Source organism: Urocitellus parryii, chromosome 4 (assembly GCF_045843805.1).
Source record: "Urocitellus parryii isolate mUroPar1 chromosome 4, mUroPar1.hap1, whole genome shotgun sequence".
Lineage (NCBI taxonomy): Eukaryota > Metazoa > Chordata > Mammalia > Rodentia > Sciuridae > Urocitellus > Urocitellus parryii.
The window spans coordinates 84,244,820-84,257,642 of NC_135534.1; the positions used below are offsets into that span (position 1 = coordinate 84,244,820).

The 12,823-nt window shown below is 43.2% G+C and overlaps 1 protein-coding gene across 2 annotated transcripts in view; it reads left to right on the top strand.

Moving 5' to 3' along the window:
• Positions 1-12,823, top strand: part of Amotl1 (angiomotin like 1) — a 138,856-nt gene that overhangs the window by 76,689 nt on the left and 49,344 nt on the right. For both annotated transcript variants that reach the window (XM_026396103.2, XM_026396104.2), the window contains one exon: positions 9,737-10,028. In XM_026396103.2, coding sequence (XP_026251888.2) covers positions 9,737-10,028 — 292 coding nt within the window. The remainder of the gene's footprint in view (positions 1-9,736; positions 10,029-12,823) is intronic.

Below are 12,823 nucleotides of genomic sequence, written 5' to 3' on the forward strand. Positions count from 1 at the left end.
GCTCAGATTTTCCAGTTTTTAGAACTTCTTCTGCATCCTTCGTCGGGGACAGTGGAGCTGGGCAGTGGCAGGAGGACAGAACCTTCACCGGGTGCTCTTGGTGTTCTGACACTTGCTGTGGGTTGTCATTCCTCGTCTTATCAGCAATGCTAAGGAGTTGGGCACTCTTGATACACCCATATTTTCATTCGATCAAGCCTGAGGACTAGAGGGCAAGGTCATAGCAACAGGCACCATCTCCTTTTGGTTCAGGGGCCAGGGTGCACTTGGAGCTCTGCTGCATAGTGCGCCTCCCATGAGTTGCCATGGAGGCTGTCTTAAGTCTTTCCTTGACATCAGCTCATCTGGTGAGTTTCTAATCAGATTTACAGACTACATCACGTGTGAGGTCTATCCCGTGTGCTGCCCACCTCAGTGTTTTCCTGGAGGACGAGAAAAACCAATTCCTCCAGATGCTAGGAGGAAAGCCCTCCAGGTGCCTCTTCTTTACCAGATACCCTGGAAGACTGTGGTGGCAACCTTAACCTTGTTGACAGCTGCAGGGTGTGAGCTGTAGTCTGTCTTGTGGTTTGCTTTCCTTTGAAGGGGGAATCTAGGGGAGTTGTGTGTGTGTTTTTTATTTAGACATTTTAAACAGAATGTTTCAGTTATGGAAGATGATAAATTACTAACTGAAAACTAATTTCTATATTTTCAGTAGTATCACCTTGGAAAAAGCTAAGAGTGACTCTCTGATGAAAAGAGCACTTAAAGCTCTATGTTTTCCTCTCTGAGCCTGGACATTGTCTTTTTCGCTTTTTATCTTGTCTCAGTCTTGCCTGTTCAATTGCCTGTTTGACTTACAAGCTTCTTGGAAACAGAAAGAGTGCTACCTGTTTATTAATATTTTACTCATCTATGGGTGTATTAATATATTTTTAGTATGCATATACTTTATAAAAGCATGAGATGGTAGTATTTGGCTCAGCCCTCTGTCCTAAGCTGACAAAACATCGTCTTCTAAGGAAATGTCAGACCAGAGATGCTGAGGATCTCCTTCTGCAGAGCTATCTTTGTGTCACAGGCTTTCATCACCATCTTCTTTCTCTCCAGTGCAGGGGACATTCAGTTAGTGTCCTGTGTTTATTGGGAGAACCTGTGGTGCAATCTGTCCTCAACTATCACTATTTTCCCTACAAAAGTGCACTGTGTTTTTTTTGTTTTTTTTTTTTGTTTTTTTTTCCCCATGAAACTTCCTGGTTTGGTTTTGTTTAGGAAAGAGTTAAAGGTCATTCTCTGGGAATATGCTAAATGACAGTGCAGGAAGGAAGGAGAGAGTAAGAGCACATATGGCTAATTAAAGACAACACCTCTCCTCAGAGAAATCCAGTCAGGGCACAGTGCAGCCAGAGTGCAGTTTAACATAAACAGGCTTGCTAAATGGCAGGTCTTAATCCTGGTGGGCTCCATGTTTGGTATGTGCTATAGTAGCTGAAGGAAGGTTCACCAGTCCCATCTTACTTTGTGTTAGAAACAGCTGGAGGAGAGAGAATAATTTTGGAAGTATGTGTATCCTTCCAAAATGGTGAATTAATATTCGCAATTTATACAGTCATAAAAACAGACTTCTATATGTGGGATCAAAAGATACACCAGGCTGGGCGTGGTAGTGCATGCCTGTAATCCCAGCATCTTGGGAGGCTGAGGCAGGAGGATTGCAAGTTCAAAGCCAGCCTCAGCAAAAGTGAGGCTCTCAGCAACTCAGTGAGACTCTGTCTCTAAATAAAAATACAAAATAGGGCTGAGGATGTTATTTAGTGGTTGAGTGCCCCTGAGTTCAATATCCTGTACACCCTCCAATAAAAAGATAACACAGAACCAGGGCCGTTAGGTTAAAAGCTATGCATTGCCCTTAAAGAAAATAAGGCCATGCAGCCTTATTTAAATTCCACACACATATATGTGTGTTTGAATGCCAGCATCAGAACTCAGGAGCTTCTATAACATTTAAGTTAAATTATGGCTGGATAAACCAAGTAAATGCCTCATGTGTCCTGAGAAACAGCTCTGTAGTATGGAAATTTCAAGAAGCGAGGGTCAAGTTCTGGTTACTTTCCCAGGAAAGCTGATGCAATTCCAGCTGCAGTGCATTAAATGAGTGACTTCTCCAAACTGGAGGGTTATCCGTACCACCCGCATCACAGTGGTTATGGTTATGTTCATAGTTTACACAAGAGTCAAATCATAATCTGGACATTTATGAGCTGTGTGGTGTCTACATGACCAAAGGGGTCCAGGTCCCATGGATTTGGAAAAAGAAGTTTCAAGGGGTTTAAATTCAGGTTTTTATACCTTGTAGCAAATTGCATAAGTTCTTGTAGCCTTAGTTTCTTTTTGCAATTTGTTTCTGCTAATTTTTCCTAAAACTAATTTACTTCCTTACATAAATAAAAATCTCTTTATTGTAGAAAGTTCAGAAATACATGTAACTCCCACCACCCTTCCCCCTCAAAAAAGGAAAATGGTAATTAACCTCAATCCCATTATTCAGAAATAACCATTGTTAAACACTCTCTTCACTGGGTTGCTTTGTGGATCCAAAAATTATAAGAAAATACTGTAAGTTGCAGAGCTCTATATAAATATGAGGTATTTTTACTGAGAAGCATTCAAACTTGGACCTTATTTGACAAAGAAGCCCTTTATTAGTTCATCTTTTACTTCATTTCGTTTCCTTTTTTTTCTGAGTATTAGAATAACTATGTTGATTTTTACAGTTTTTCTACAATGCATGTGTACTGTTTAGTTAATGATTTAAAAAAAAAGCTCTCCTTATTCTTTATAGAAAATGTGTAAAGAACAGAAAAGTATGAAGAATAGAAAAAAATTCAAGAGACCCATTATCTGGAGACATCACCTTTACCTTATGTAATAGTTCCTTCCATCTTTTTCCTATGTTATTTTTAACATGAGCAAATCCTAATATGTATCATATCTTGAGAAATTTTTTAAAAGTCCTTACTTGGGGGCTCAAAAAAAGCTCATTTAACAGAATTATTAATATTGACAAACTGAAAAAATATTATTTGGATTTTTATTTATCTATTAAAAAGTTTGTTTAGTTGCTTTTAGTTATATTTAGTTGCTTTTATTTTCTCTTTTGTCATTTACTTGGCTACATTTTTCATCTATTTATTTATGATTTTCATTTTCTGTCATATTTTGCAAAGTTTCTGTCAATTAGACAAGTCATTTTTAAAAATTTTTAGTTTTATTTTTTAGTTGTTGATGTACCTTTATTTTATTTATTTATATGTGGTGCTGAGAATCAAATGTAGTGCCTCACATATGCCAGGCAAGTGCACTACCGCTCAGCCTCAGCCCCAGCCCCAGCCCCTAGTCATTTTTATTTTTATAAACTATGTTTATCTACAGTTAGGCCATCAGAAGGAGGTAGGCCACATGGCGTTTGGTTGGTTATAGCCTGTCTTCATTCATGCCCATTCATGTGGGCTCTGAGGACTGCAGAGTGGGAACAGCCAAGCTGTTGGCCTGAACTGTTCTGATGTTCACTGAGTTTGGGAATTGGACCTCTAAAGTGAGGCCCTTTGATGCATTTGCAGTATGATCTATAGAAGTGCTATCCAGTAGAAATACAATAATAAAGGACTGGGGATGTAACTCAGTGGTATAGGGTTCAATCTGATGTTCCCCCCTCCAAAAAAAAATTAAACAGGTGAAATTACTTTTAAAACATCTGCGTTAATCCATTTAAAAACATTTTTAAAACTTATTTTAGTTAATTCATTGTATCCAAAGTATTATAATTTCAACAAGTAATCAGTATAAAAAACTCTTAATGAGCTATTTTACTTTTTTTTTGCATTGTCTTCAAATTCTGATATCTGTCTGACAGAGCACATCTCAATTTGGACCAGCCACATTTTAAGTGCTCAGTAGCTTCACATGGCTAGTTGCATTGTGTGGTCAGTATAGGAGAAGGGATGAGAATCTGTCTGACCTGTCCTGCCCTCACCCTGAAACTCCACTCTGCCTCTGCACTGTGTTCTGTGGTTCCAGAGGGCTTGGGGATTCCTCACTGAGGCTGAGGCTTTACAAGTAAGGACTGTGATTCCTAAGGCTAATCCCAAGTTCTGAAGAGGAAGGGAGACCCGAGGGTGGTGCTTCTTGCCTTTCTTCTAGTACCCAACGGCATTGTGTGATAACAGGCTTACAATTAGAAAGTGGTTTCCTAAAGCAGACAGTAAGGGCAGTGCATCAGCTTATTGAATTCTTACAGCTCTGTGAGATAGGTACTATTATTGTCAACATTTAAAGGTGAAGGAGAGGTTAGAAATGTCTTTGCTTACATGGCTGAAGTAGCAGAACCAGAATTCAACCCCAAGACCAAAAAAAAAAAAAAAAGGAGGGGGGGGAGCAGGGGAGCCGGGGTAATTAAGAACAGTCCTGTCCTGTGCCACCATATGAGGCATGTTGGTGTGGTGGAAGCATGTGGGTTCATTTTATGCTTTGTTTAGACTTTGAGATCTCTGTTTAGTCATATGGCTTAATTTGATAGCTATAAAATAGAATAACTGCATACAGAATGAGAGCAGTGAATGCCCAATCTTATGAGGATGAAATGACAGGTGGATGTAAATTGCCATTCATGACATATTTATTTACAGGTATAATGTAAAAGCAAAAGTTTAAATGTGAAGCCTTGTATGCAAAGAGGAGCAAATGGCCTGTTGATTAGCTGCCACAGATACCACTACATTATTTCCCCAACCCAAATAGTATCACTGCAGTTTCCAGCTGCATTTAATGATCTAAGATACCTGAGCAGAAGGTCAGGGTCACAGAGTTGTTATTATGTTGTCACCTTAATGATTCTACAGTCTGCCTGTAGCATCCAGAACAAATTTAAATGCTGGATATCTCTTCCTTAATGAAACAATGTTAAATCTGTTATTTAAAACCCACCAGTCAAATATGGTATAAATTGCTTTCCTGCTCGGGGATGAAATAAGTTGGCAATTCTGTAGGAGTCATTATTTCCTATCCTTTGAAAACTTGCATGCTAATAATTAGGTGGGGGAAGACACAGATGTATGAAATATTAAGTAATATTACATTTAAATAGAAATTCAAGAGAACAAATAACATGACATAAGGTCAATGATGGGGAGTTGTACAGGTGAGATGGCCAGGTGAGAACTGGGTGCCAGATCTGGGTCAGTCTGTGCACAGATTGGGCCAGATCATTGACAACAGAGGACCAGCCTCTGAGGTTGTCTCATGCCTTAGATACCCCTCTTAAAATCCTTGGTTCCCGTTTCCACGCAGAGCTGGGGAGAAGCTCTGGCAGTCCTGCTCAGATGTCTTTAAATAATTGGTCACTTCAGGGGCACATAGAAGAAGGTCACTTCCTTTGTCGTTTCAAGGCACACTTGGCTCTTTGAGAAAGAAGCTGTGCTTCCTTGCTAAGAAAGGGCTAGGGTTGCCTGCCTCTGTTTGTGTGGGTTAAGCAAGGTGATGGAAAGCAGCACCTGGCAGATGGCATAGACCCTCTGTATGGTTAACTGAGTGCTCTCTGGACAAGACATTCACCTGTGAAAAGAGCAACACTGAGTTTATGTTACCGTCCAAGGAAACCACTCAGAAGCAGGTTTCTAATACTCATGCTTGCTCCAAGATCACTTGAGCCTCCAAAATGTTCTGGTGCTGTAGCTTTAGGATGTTGATCATGAGCGTGATGGTGGCTTAGACTGGGCCACTGGTAAGTGTTGGGAACCCTGGAGCAGAGGACTGAAGGAGGCTGCCTTCCCTCCCCACGTTCACCAGCATATACAGGCAAGCAGTGAGCTGCAAGGACCTGGAATCAGAATGCCCGTACTTGATGCCTTTATGTTCCTCTTTTCTCTGGTTTATCTATTCTCATATTTTACAAGTTACTTCCTTAGCCTTGTTTTCTTTGTATAAATAGATGGACAGCAATACCTATTTTATAAAGATCAAAATGAGAGGATGCATGTAGCAGTGGATACCATAGTGACTGGGATGTCAGAAGTGCTCAGTAAATGTTAGTCATGACAGAAAAAATTCACTGGGTTTCTGGTGACTGCCCTATGCTAGGCTCTGTATCGAGGGCAATGGGATGCAATGATAATAATTTTAAGAACAGTAATAGCAGCTAACAGTTGTCCAGGGCTTACTGTGTGCCAGACCTACTACATACTGCTTAGGTCCTTTGATAACTGTATGAGGTAAGTGAAATTTAGTCCCAGGAGTCCGAGACTCAGGATGTCTAATAAACTTGCTCTCTGACTTCACCATCTGATAGGGGAAACAGGCTTACAGACAGACAGTAACAGCCTAGAATTATATTCACAAATATTTCTCAATAAATCTTGGCTCCCATCCCCTCTTTTTTCCCTTTCTTTTTGTCCCCATTACTAGGAAGTGTTTTCCTAATGCTGGCCCATCAAAGACATTGCAAGCTATACCTTTGCAAACCAAGGGTAGGCAGTAGCATTGATGTGATTTTGTATGAAATTTCTCTGTTCTGTCCCGACACTCTTTTCTTTCACCTCATTTACACTAAGCCCAGATCTGCCAGGCCTTTGAGCCCATACCCCAAGCTGGCTGAGTGGTGGAGCCAGGGAGTCGTGCTGTGCCCTCCTGTCCACACGCTGCCCATCACCATGTGGGTTTATTAGCACGAGTGTGTAACTGGGGTACTTGGAGGCCAGTGTGTGGCCTCCAAGTGATAGAAGTCTCCCCGTTCTTGGCAGACATACTTTTTCTGTATTCTCACACCATCATTAAGGACTTAGCTGGCATCAAGAAGACCGTGGCATCTGACTTCTGCCTCTCTTCTTGGTTTTCCTTGTAATTATTACATACCAGGAAGAGATGACCGAGAAAATGGCTCATTGTTGACCATAAGTGACTTCCCAGAGTTAAATTAATGTTGGAGGTGGAAGCCCCACCCCAAGGCTCCCAAGAGCAGAGCCGCCTACCTCTGTCTCCAAGACTAGCAGTGTTTATCCCTGGCCTTGGGTGAAGTGTGAAAGGAATGTTTAGGAGGTAAAAGTGGGTGTCAGCCTCTGACTCAAAGGCAGTGGTATAATATGGTATGTGGGCTCTTGTGAAGGTAACCTCTTTCCATGGAAAATGCACTGTAGGGATCTGCAGCCTGCAGGAAACACTAACTCAGTAACAGGTCTGTGAAGTTTTGGGTCCATGCCTGATAGTTCCTGTGACCTGGGGTGAAAGCAGGGCCCAGTGGCCTTTCATTCTCCGGATGATTTGGATCTCCTTGTATACATGGGAGGACACATATATTCACACACACACACACTTCAGTGTGGAAGGGGCACAGATTTGTCAAAATGCAGAAATGTTTTAGTCTAAAGATGTGGCCAAGTAGTTGGGTAACAGGTATGTAGCGAGTAAGGAGAGATGGTTTAAAGTCTTGCCACTGACGACATTCCCTTCCAAAATCTGAAGCCAATTGGAAGTTGATGTTCACTTATGGAATAAAGCTTTGTGTTCTGCAGTTCTTCACCTTGCCTGGGAGACTTAGATGTCAGTTACTTTAACATGAAATAGAAGGGGCTCCTAGACTGCAGGCAGAAGTAAATCCACTTGGGAAGTAGCTCCTGAACCCAGATAGAATGCTCTAAGCAGGGCCTGAAGATAGGTACTATAGTATCATCTGCCGGTTTTGGTCTTTGGTCATCTTTATGAAGAAATGAATATCTGCATAATGAGGGCCAAAGTGGCCCTTATCAAATTTTCTTCTGGAGTTTAACGTTTAGCTGCTAGTAGCTGGCATTCAGAGGAATCCTGACTGTGAGTAATGCTTATGAAGTGAGAGATGTGGAGGCTGGCAGGGGCCAAAACCACTCCAACAAATACATGTAAAAGGAAAATACAAGGCCAGGCGACCTGCTGGGAAAAACTGGGGTAGTTCTGGGAGCTTTGGTTATAGATAGCCACCAGTTATGGAGGGTGACACAGGTAACTGTCACTGATTAGAAGTAGCTGGATCTCCAGAGGACTCTGCTCTTTGACACAATACTGATGGGTGTTTGTGTTGCTGCTAATTCTTACTTACACTTCATCTCCAGTTCCCAGTTTTCCTGTCTGAACAAAAGAGAGGCAGCTGTGGTTGGAGAACTAGACTTCAAGACTGTTTGCTGTTTATGCCTGTGCCTATAAAAATTGTCTTTGGCTGGGCATAGTGGTGTACACCTATAATCCCAGTGACTCAGGAGGCTGAGACAGGAGGATCATGAGTTCAAAGCCAGCATCAGTAACTTACTGAGGCCCTAAGCAACTTAGGAAGATCCTATCTCTAAATAAAAAATAAAAAGGGCTAGGGATATGGCTCAGTGGTTAAGCACCCCTGGGTTCTATCCCCAGTAACAAACAAACAAACAAACAAACAAAAAAGTTGTCTTTGAAGGCCCTGGGCTTAGATTGAAAGAAAATGCAGGTTAACAGAATAATGGGGAAGGAATTGTTAGGGAGTGGAGACAGGAGATAGACATCTGTTGTTTCAGATGTAAGTGCTAATACCAGGAATTTGAGCCTTTAAGAGACACCTCATGAGTTCTTTCTAACATGACTAAACCGGACTTGACCTCCAGACCTCCTCAAAACAAAAATCAAATCAGTCCCTCTACCGGACTTTCCCATTTTATCAAATGGTAGCCCTATTCATTTGCACAGAACCCAAAATTGAGGAATAATTTTTATTTCCCTCACTTTCCTTCTCCCCACCTTGATATATATATATATATATATATATATATATATATATATATATATATATATATATATATATAAAACGAACCCCAAGTCTCTCAATTGTTTCTCTTCTTGCTTTGACTCTGTGAGTTCTCATCATACTTACCTAGGCCACTCCTGGGCCTCTTCTTTGGACTCCATGGGTCTCTTGCCACTGTGCAATACATTCTGCGTACACCACTCCTGGCAAGGGCAGGTCCCCCACTGGCCTCTGTACCCTCTGAGGGGAAGTCTGGGGCCTTGTCTCACGAAGGCCCCTGCCCCTGTCTCTAGTCCTGTCTTGCAGTGTTGCTCACTGGCTATGCTTTACACCACCAGGCTTTCTTCCACTTGCTCTTGCCAGTGCTGATTCCTGCCATAGACCCTGGGTACTAGCTGATCCTCTTACCTGGCATCTCTTTCTCCCACTTCTTTACCTCTCCCACCCAAACCATGATACCTTCTGATTTGCCATTCAGACTTGAGCTCAAACTTCTGTATTTCACACTATTTATTTACTTACTTATTTACAGTGCTGGGCATTGTACCCAGGATCTTGTCAACACCAGGCAAGCACTGTACCACTGAGCTGTGCCCTGTCCCTAACTTCTCTATTCTTTGATGAACCATTTTACTTTCTGATTCTCAGCTTTGTTCTGCAGTTTGATGGCTCACCTGTGCCTGTGTTATTCTCCTAGAAGATAAGCTTCTGAGAGCAGGAACCCCATCTGTCTTGTTCACTGGATCCCCAGCAGCCAGCACAGTGCTGATTCAGAGGGAACACAGCAAATAATATCTGCGGGATAAGTGGTGGAGCTTGTTCCTCAGTTGAGCACTGGGAAGTGCATTGGTGACCTTTGACAGTGGAAGCCATGACAATATGTATACTGGTGGGGCTTCCTTCCTACTCCCACCACTTCCCCTGGGGTCTGACTGCTGGTCTTCTGTTCCCTCGCAGCCGCCCATGCCAACTTCCGTTCCCGTCGACTGTGCAGCAGCACAGCCCCATGTCCTCTCAGACCTCCTCCGTCAGTGGGCCACTGCACTCTGTCTCCTTGCCACTTCCACTTCCGATGACCTTGGCAGCTCCACAGCCCCCGCCTTCCGCCTCCCCCAGCCAGCAACTTGGTCCAGATGCGTTTGCGATTGTGGAGCGCGCCCAGCAAATGGTGGAGATACTAACTGAAGAGAACCGAGTGCTTCACCAGGAGCTTCAGGGTTACTATGACAATGCCGACAAGCTCCACAAGGTATGTGACATCCCAAGGCAAGGGGACAGAGAAGCTTCTCTGGAGGGAACAGGATCCTCTACCTGTTCCTGGGTGTCGATTGGCTGACTCACTTGCCAGTGTTTCACGAGGCCCCTTTTTATGCCAGGCATTGTGCAAAGCTTTAGGGAGACAAAAATAAATATGACCCAGTGCCTTTCTTGGAGGAGCTTACAGTAATATAGGGGTGAGAGAATTGGGAAACCTAATGCCTGCAGGAGAGGTGCAGCTCAGGTGGTCGAGGCCTCAGAGGCTAAGTAGGATTTCCTCAGATGGACAGTAACATTTGATTTCTTGGTGACCCACATGTACTGCAGGAAGTATGGAAGAGAAAAGAGAGGCAAAGGTAATGGGGTGTTTTAGGGCAGGAGAGCCATAGCGTGCTCAAATTTCTTTTTTGGACCCAAGAAGTATGTGTGGCAGCAGGGATCTAATGAGTGTAAATGCCTGTCCCTGTCCTTGGAATAAGGCACTTCTATAAGGAGCTAGGGTAGAAAAGTAAATTCCACCTGACTCTAAGATTGTCCCTTTGACTCCATATGACAATTAATAAAAATCATGGCTAGATCAATTAGTGTTCATTATTGATTTCAGAGCTAAGGCTGATCTTTTGGTAGTCAGGGTTTTGGTTTGTAGGCCTTTCTCATTTTCCAATGGCTGGCAGTAAAAAGCCGGGAGCAGAGGATTGAATAGTGCAAGTGATCGCCTACAATCTGCCCCAGCATGTTGGTGTGGAATTTCCTCTGAAAGGGTCTGGAGCTCCCAGAATCAAGACCAGACTTGGCTCAGGGAGCTCTGGCTGCCTTTATCAGAGGGAAGATGAGAGCCACAAACAAACAGTGCTGCATGAAGATCATGGCCCCACTCCCACCTCCACTTGAACCCTTAGAAGTTGGGAAACCAGTGTGTTGTCTCCTGGCTGTTTGCCTGTAAGCTGCTGCTCAGGCCCCAGCTTGCCTCTGACTCCTCCCAGGGCAGCTTCTTGGTATGGCCTGAAAACTGGGAAGGGCCCACTCAGCACTTTTGGGAAACACATTTTTCTTTATTCTTCCCTAAGGAAGCTTTGTGGTAGATGTGTCCAAGAGCACCGCAGACCCCCTGAAGACAGGTTGGTGCTGGGTCTCTTCACATGGATATTGTGGAAGAGTCCCATGGACAGTGCAGTATAGAAAGATCAGTGACTTTTTAAAAAAATTAATATATAGAGGGTTTTTTGTTAGCCAATAACATACATCTGTTTCTGATTTTGTTGCAAATTGTCAATTTAAAACCTCAGATCTCCTGAGATCCTTGGCGTACTCCTCACTAGTTCTACAGTTGTTCTCAAAGATGGGACTGAGACCCAGAAGGGCTCTGTGAGCTTGGTGTTGTGACATTTTCTGCCATGTGTCCCATAGGCCATCCTTGTTTGGAGTTTTCCTCACCATTGTCCTCAATGCTCAGTGTTCTCAGCATCTGCTTAAGTTTTAGGTCTGGGCAGAGGATGGTGGGCCGAGGCAACAACTCCGCTTCTCAGTGATGATAGCTGCTAGTTTCTTGGCATGGATGTGATGCCTACTTTTTAGGTGGGCCTGCCAGGATGTAGGATGTTGCCATGCTATGCCCACAGTATCATTCCATCTGAGACCCTCATAGCATTGGGAACACTTTGGCCCTCACAGAGATTCATTTTAAGAGCAAAACCAAAAATAGATGAATTTTTAATTGCAGAGCTTAGCATATGCATTTTGTGCCAAGGAACATGGCCGAGAAGAATGATTAAATTCAGAGGCTGCCAGAGCCCGGCCTCGTCACCAAGGCTCTGTTTCCAAAGAGGCACAAGGTAGTAGTTATCACTGTTAATGTTGGAAAGATGGTCAGGGGCTCCCAGAAAGAGCTGTTGTTTTTGTTTTCCCTTTTGGTGACTCTTTTTGCTTCTCTTTCCTCCCTGTTTCTCTGAAGCTTAATTAATGGACAGAGTTTCCAGGAGGACCAGGCTGTGCGCTGTTGAGTGATTGGCTTCAGAAACTATCAGGGGATAGATGGACATCAGGAGGGGAAGGAATGAGCATCTTTGGTCATCCCAGGGTTGCACTAGTGAAGACACTCTTCTTTTGTGAGGGAAACCATGGAGGCTTTGACAGTGCAAGTCTGTGGCTTGAACAACAGCCTTTCTTTGGGCCTAGGCATCCCTGACGGTTCTCAGGGGAAAAGCATACACCTGGAGCTTAGAATGGCTGAGATTTTCTCAGGGTCCTCTGTTGGTTTGTGTGATGACAACAGTACCTTTGGAAGCTGTCAGGGCTTCTCACTCTGCTTTGTAGCTCTGTTTCTGGGACACTGAGTGCTTCTCTCTTGCCCAGCCTCAGGGCTCTCAGGCTGCGGCGAGGATAGCAGCTGTGAAGGCCAACTTGACCTTCCCTCTGCGCACCAGACCCAGAACCTAAACAACCCAGCTGTCCAGTCTTCTCCTCATCTTCATAAATGTCAGGGGGGTTTAAGATGTTCTGGACATGGAGGGTTCTGAAGAAGATTTTTACTCTGAAGGAGTGTACAATCACAAAGAAAAGAGCTTTAGATATAAGATTCTTAAAATGAATCCAGTCTGACTTTCTACCCCTTAGGAATCCTGGCTTCATGTCCCTAAAAGGAGGCCTTTTCTTTTTTACGAGTATAATTGCAAAAAAGGGAGAACTCACTACTGGGTGAACTATACTTCTGGGAAACGTAATTAGGAAACTCTCCCTTGTGTTGGATCAAAGTCTGCATCTCTTCAACTTCCCCATATTTAATTGTAA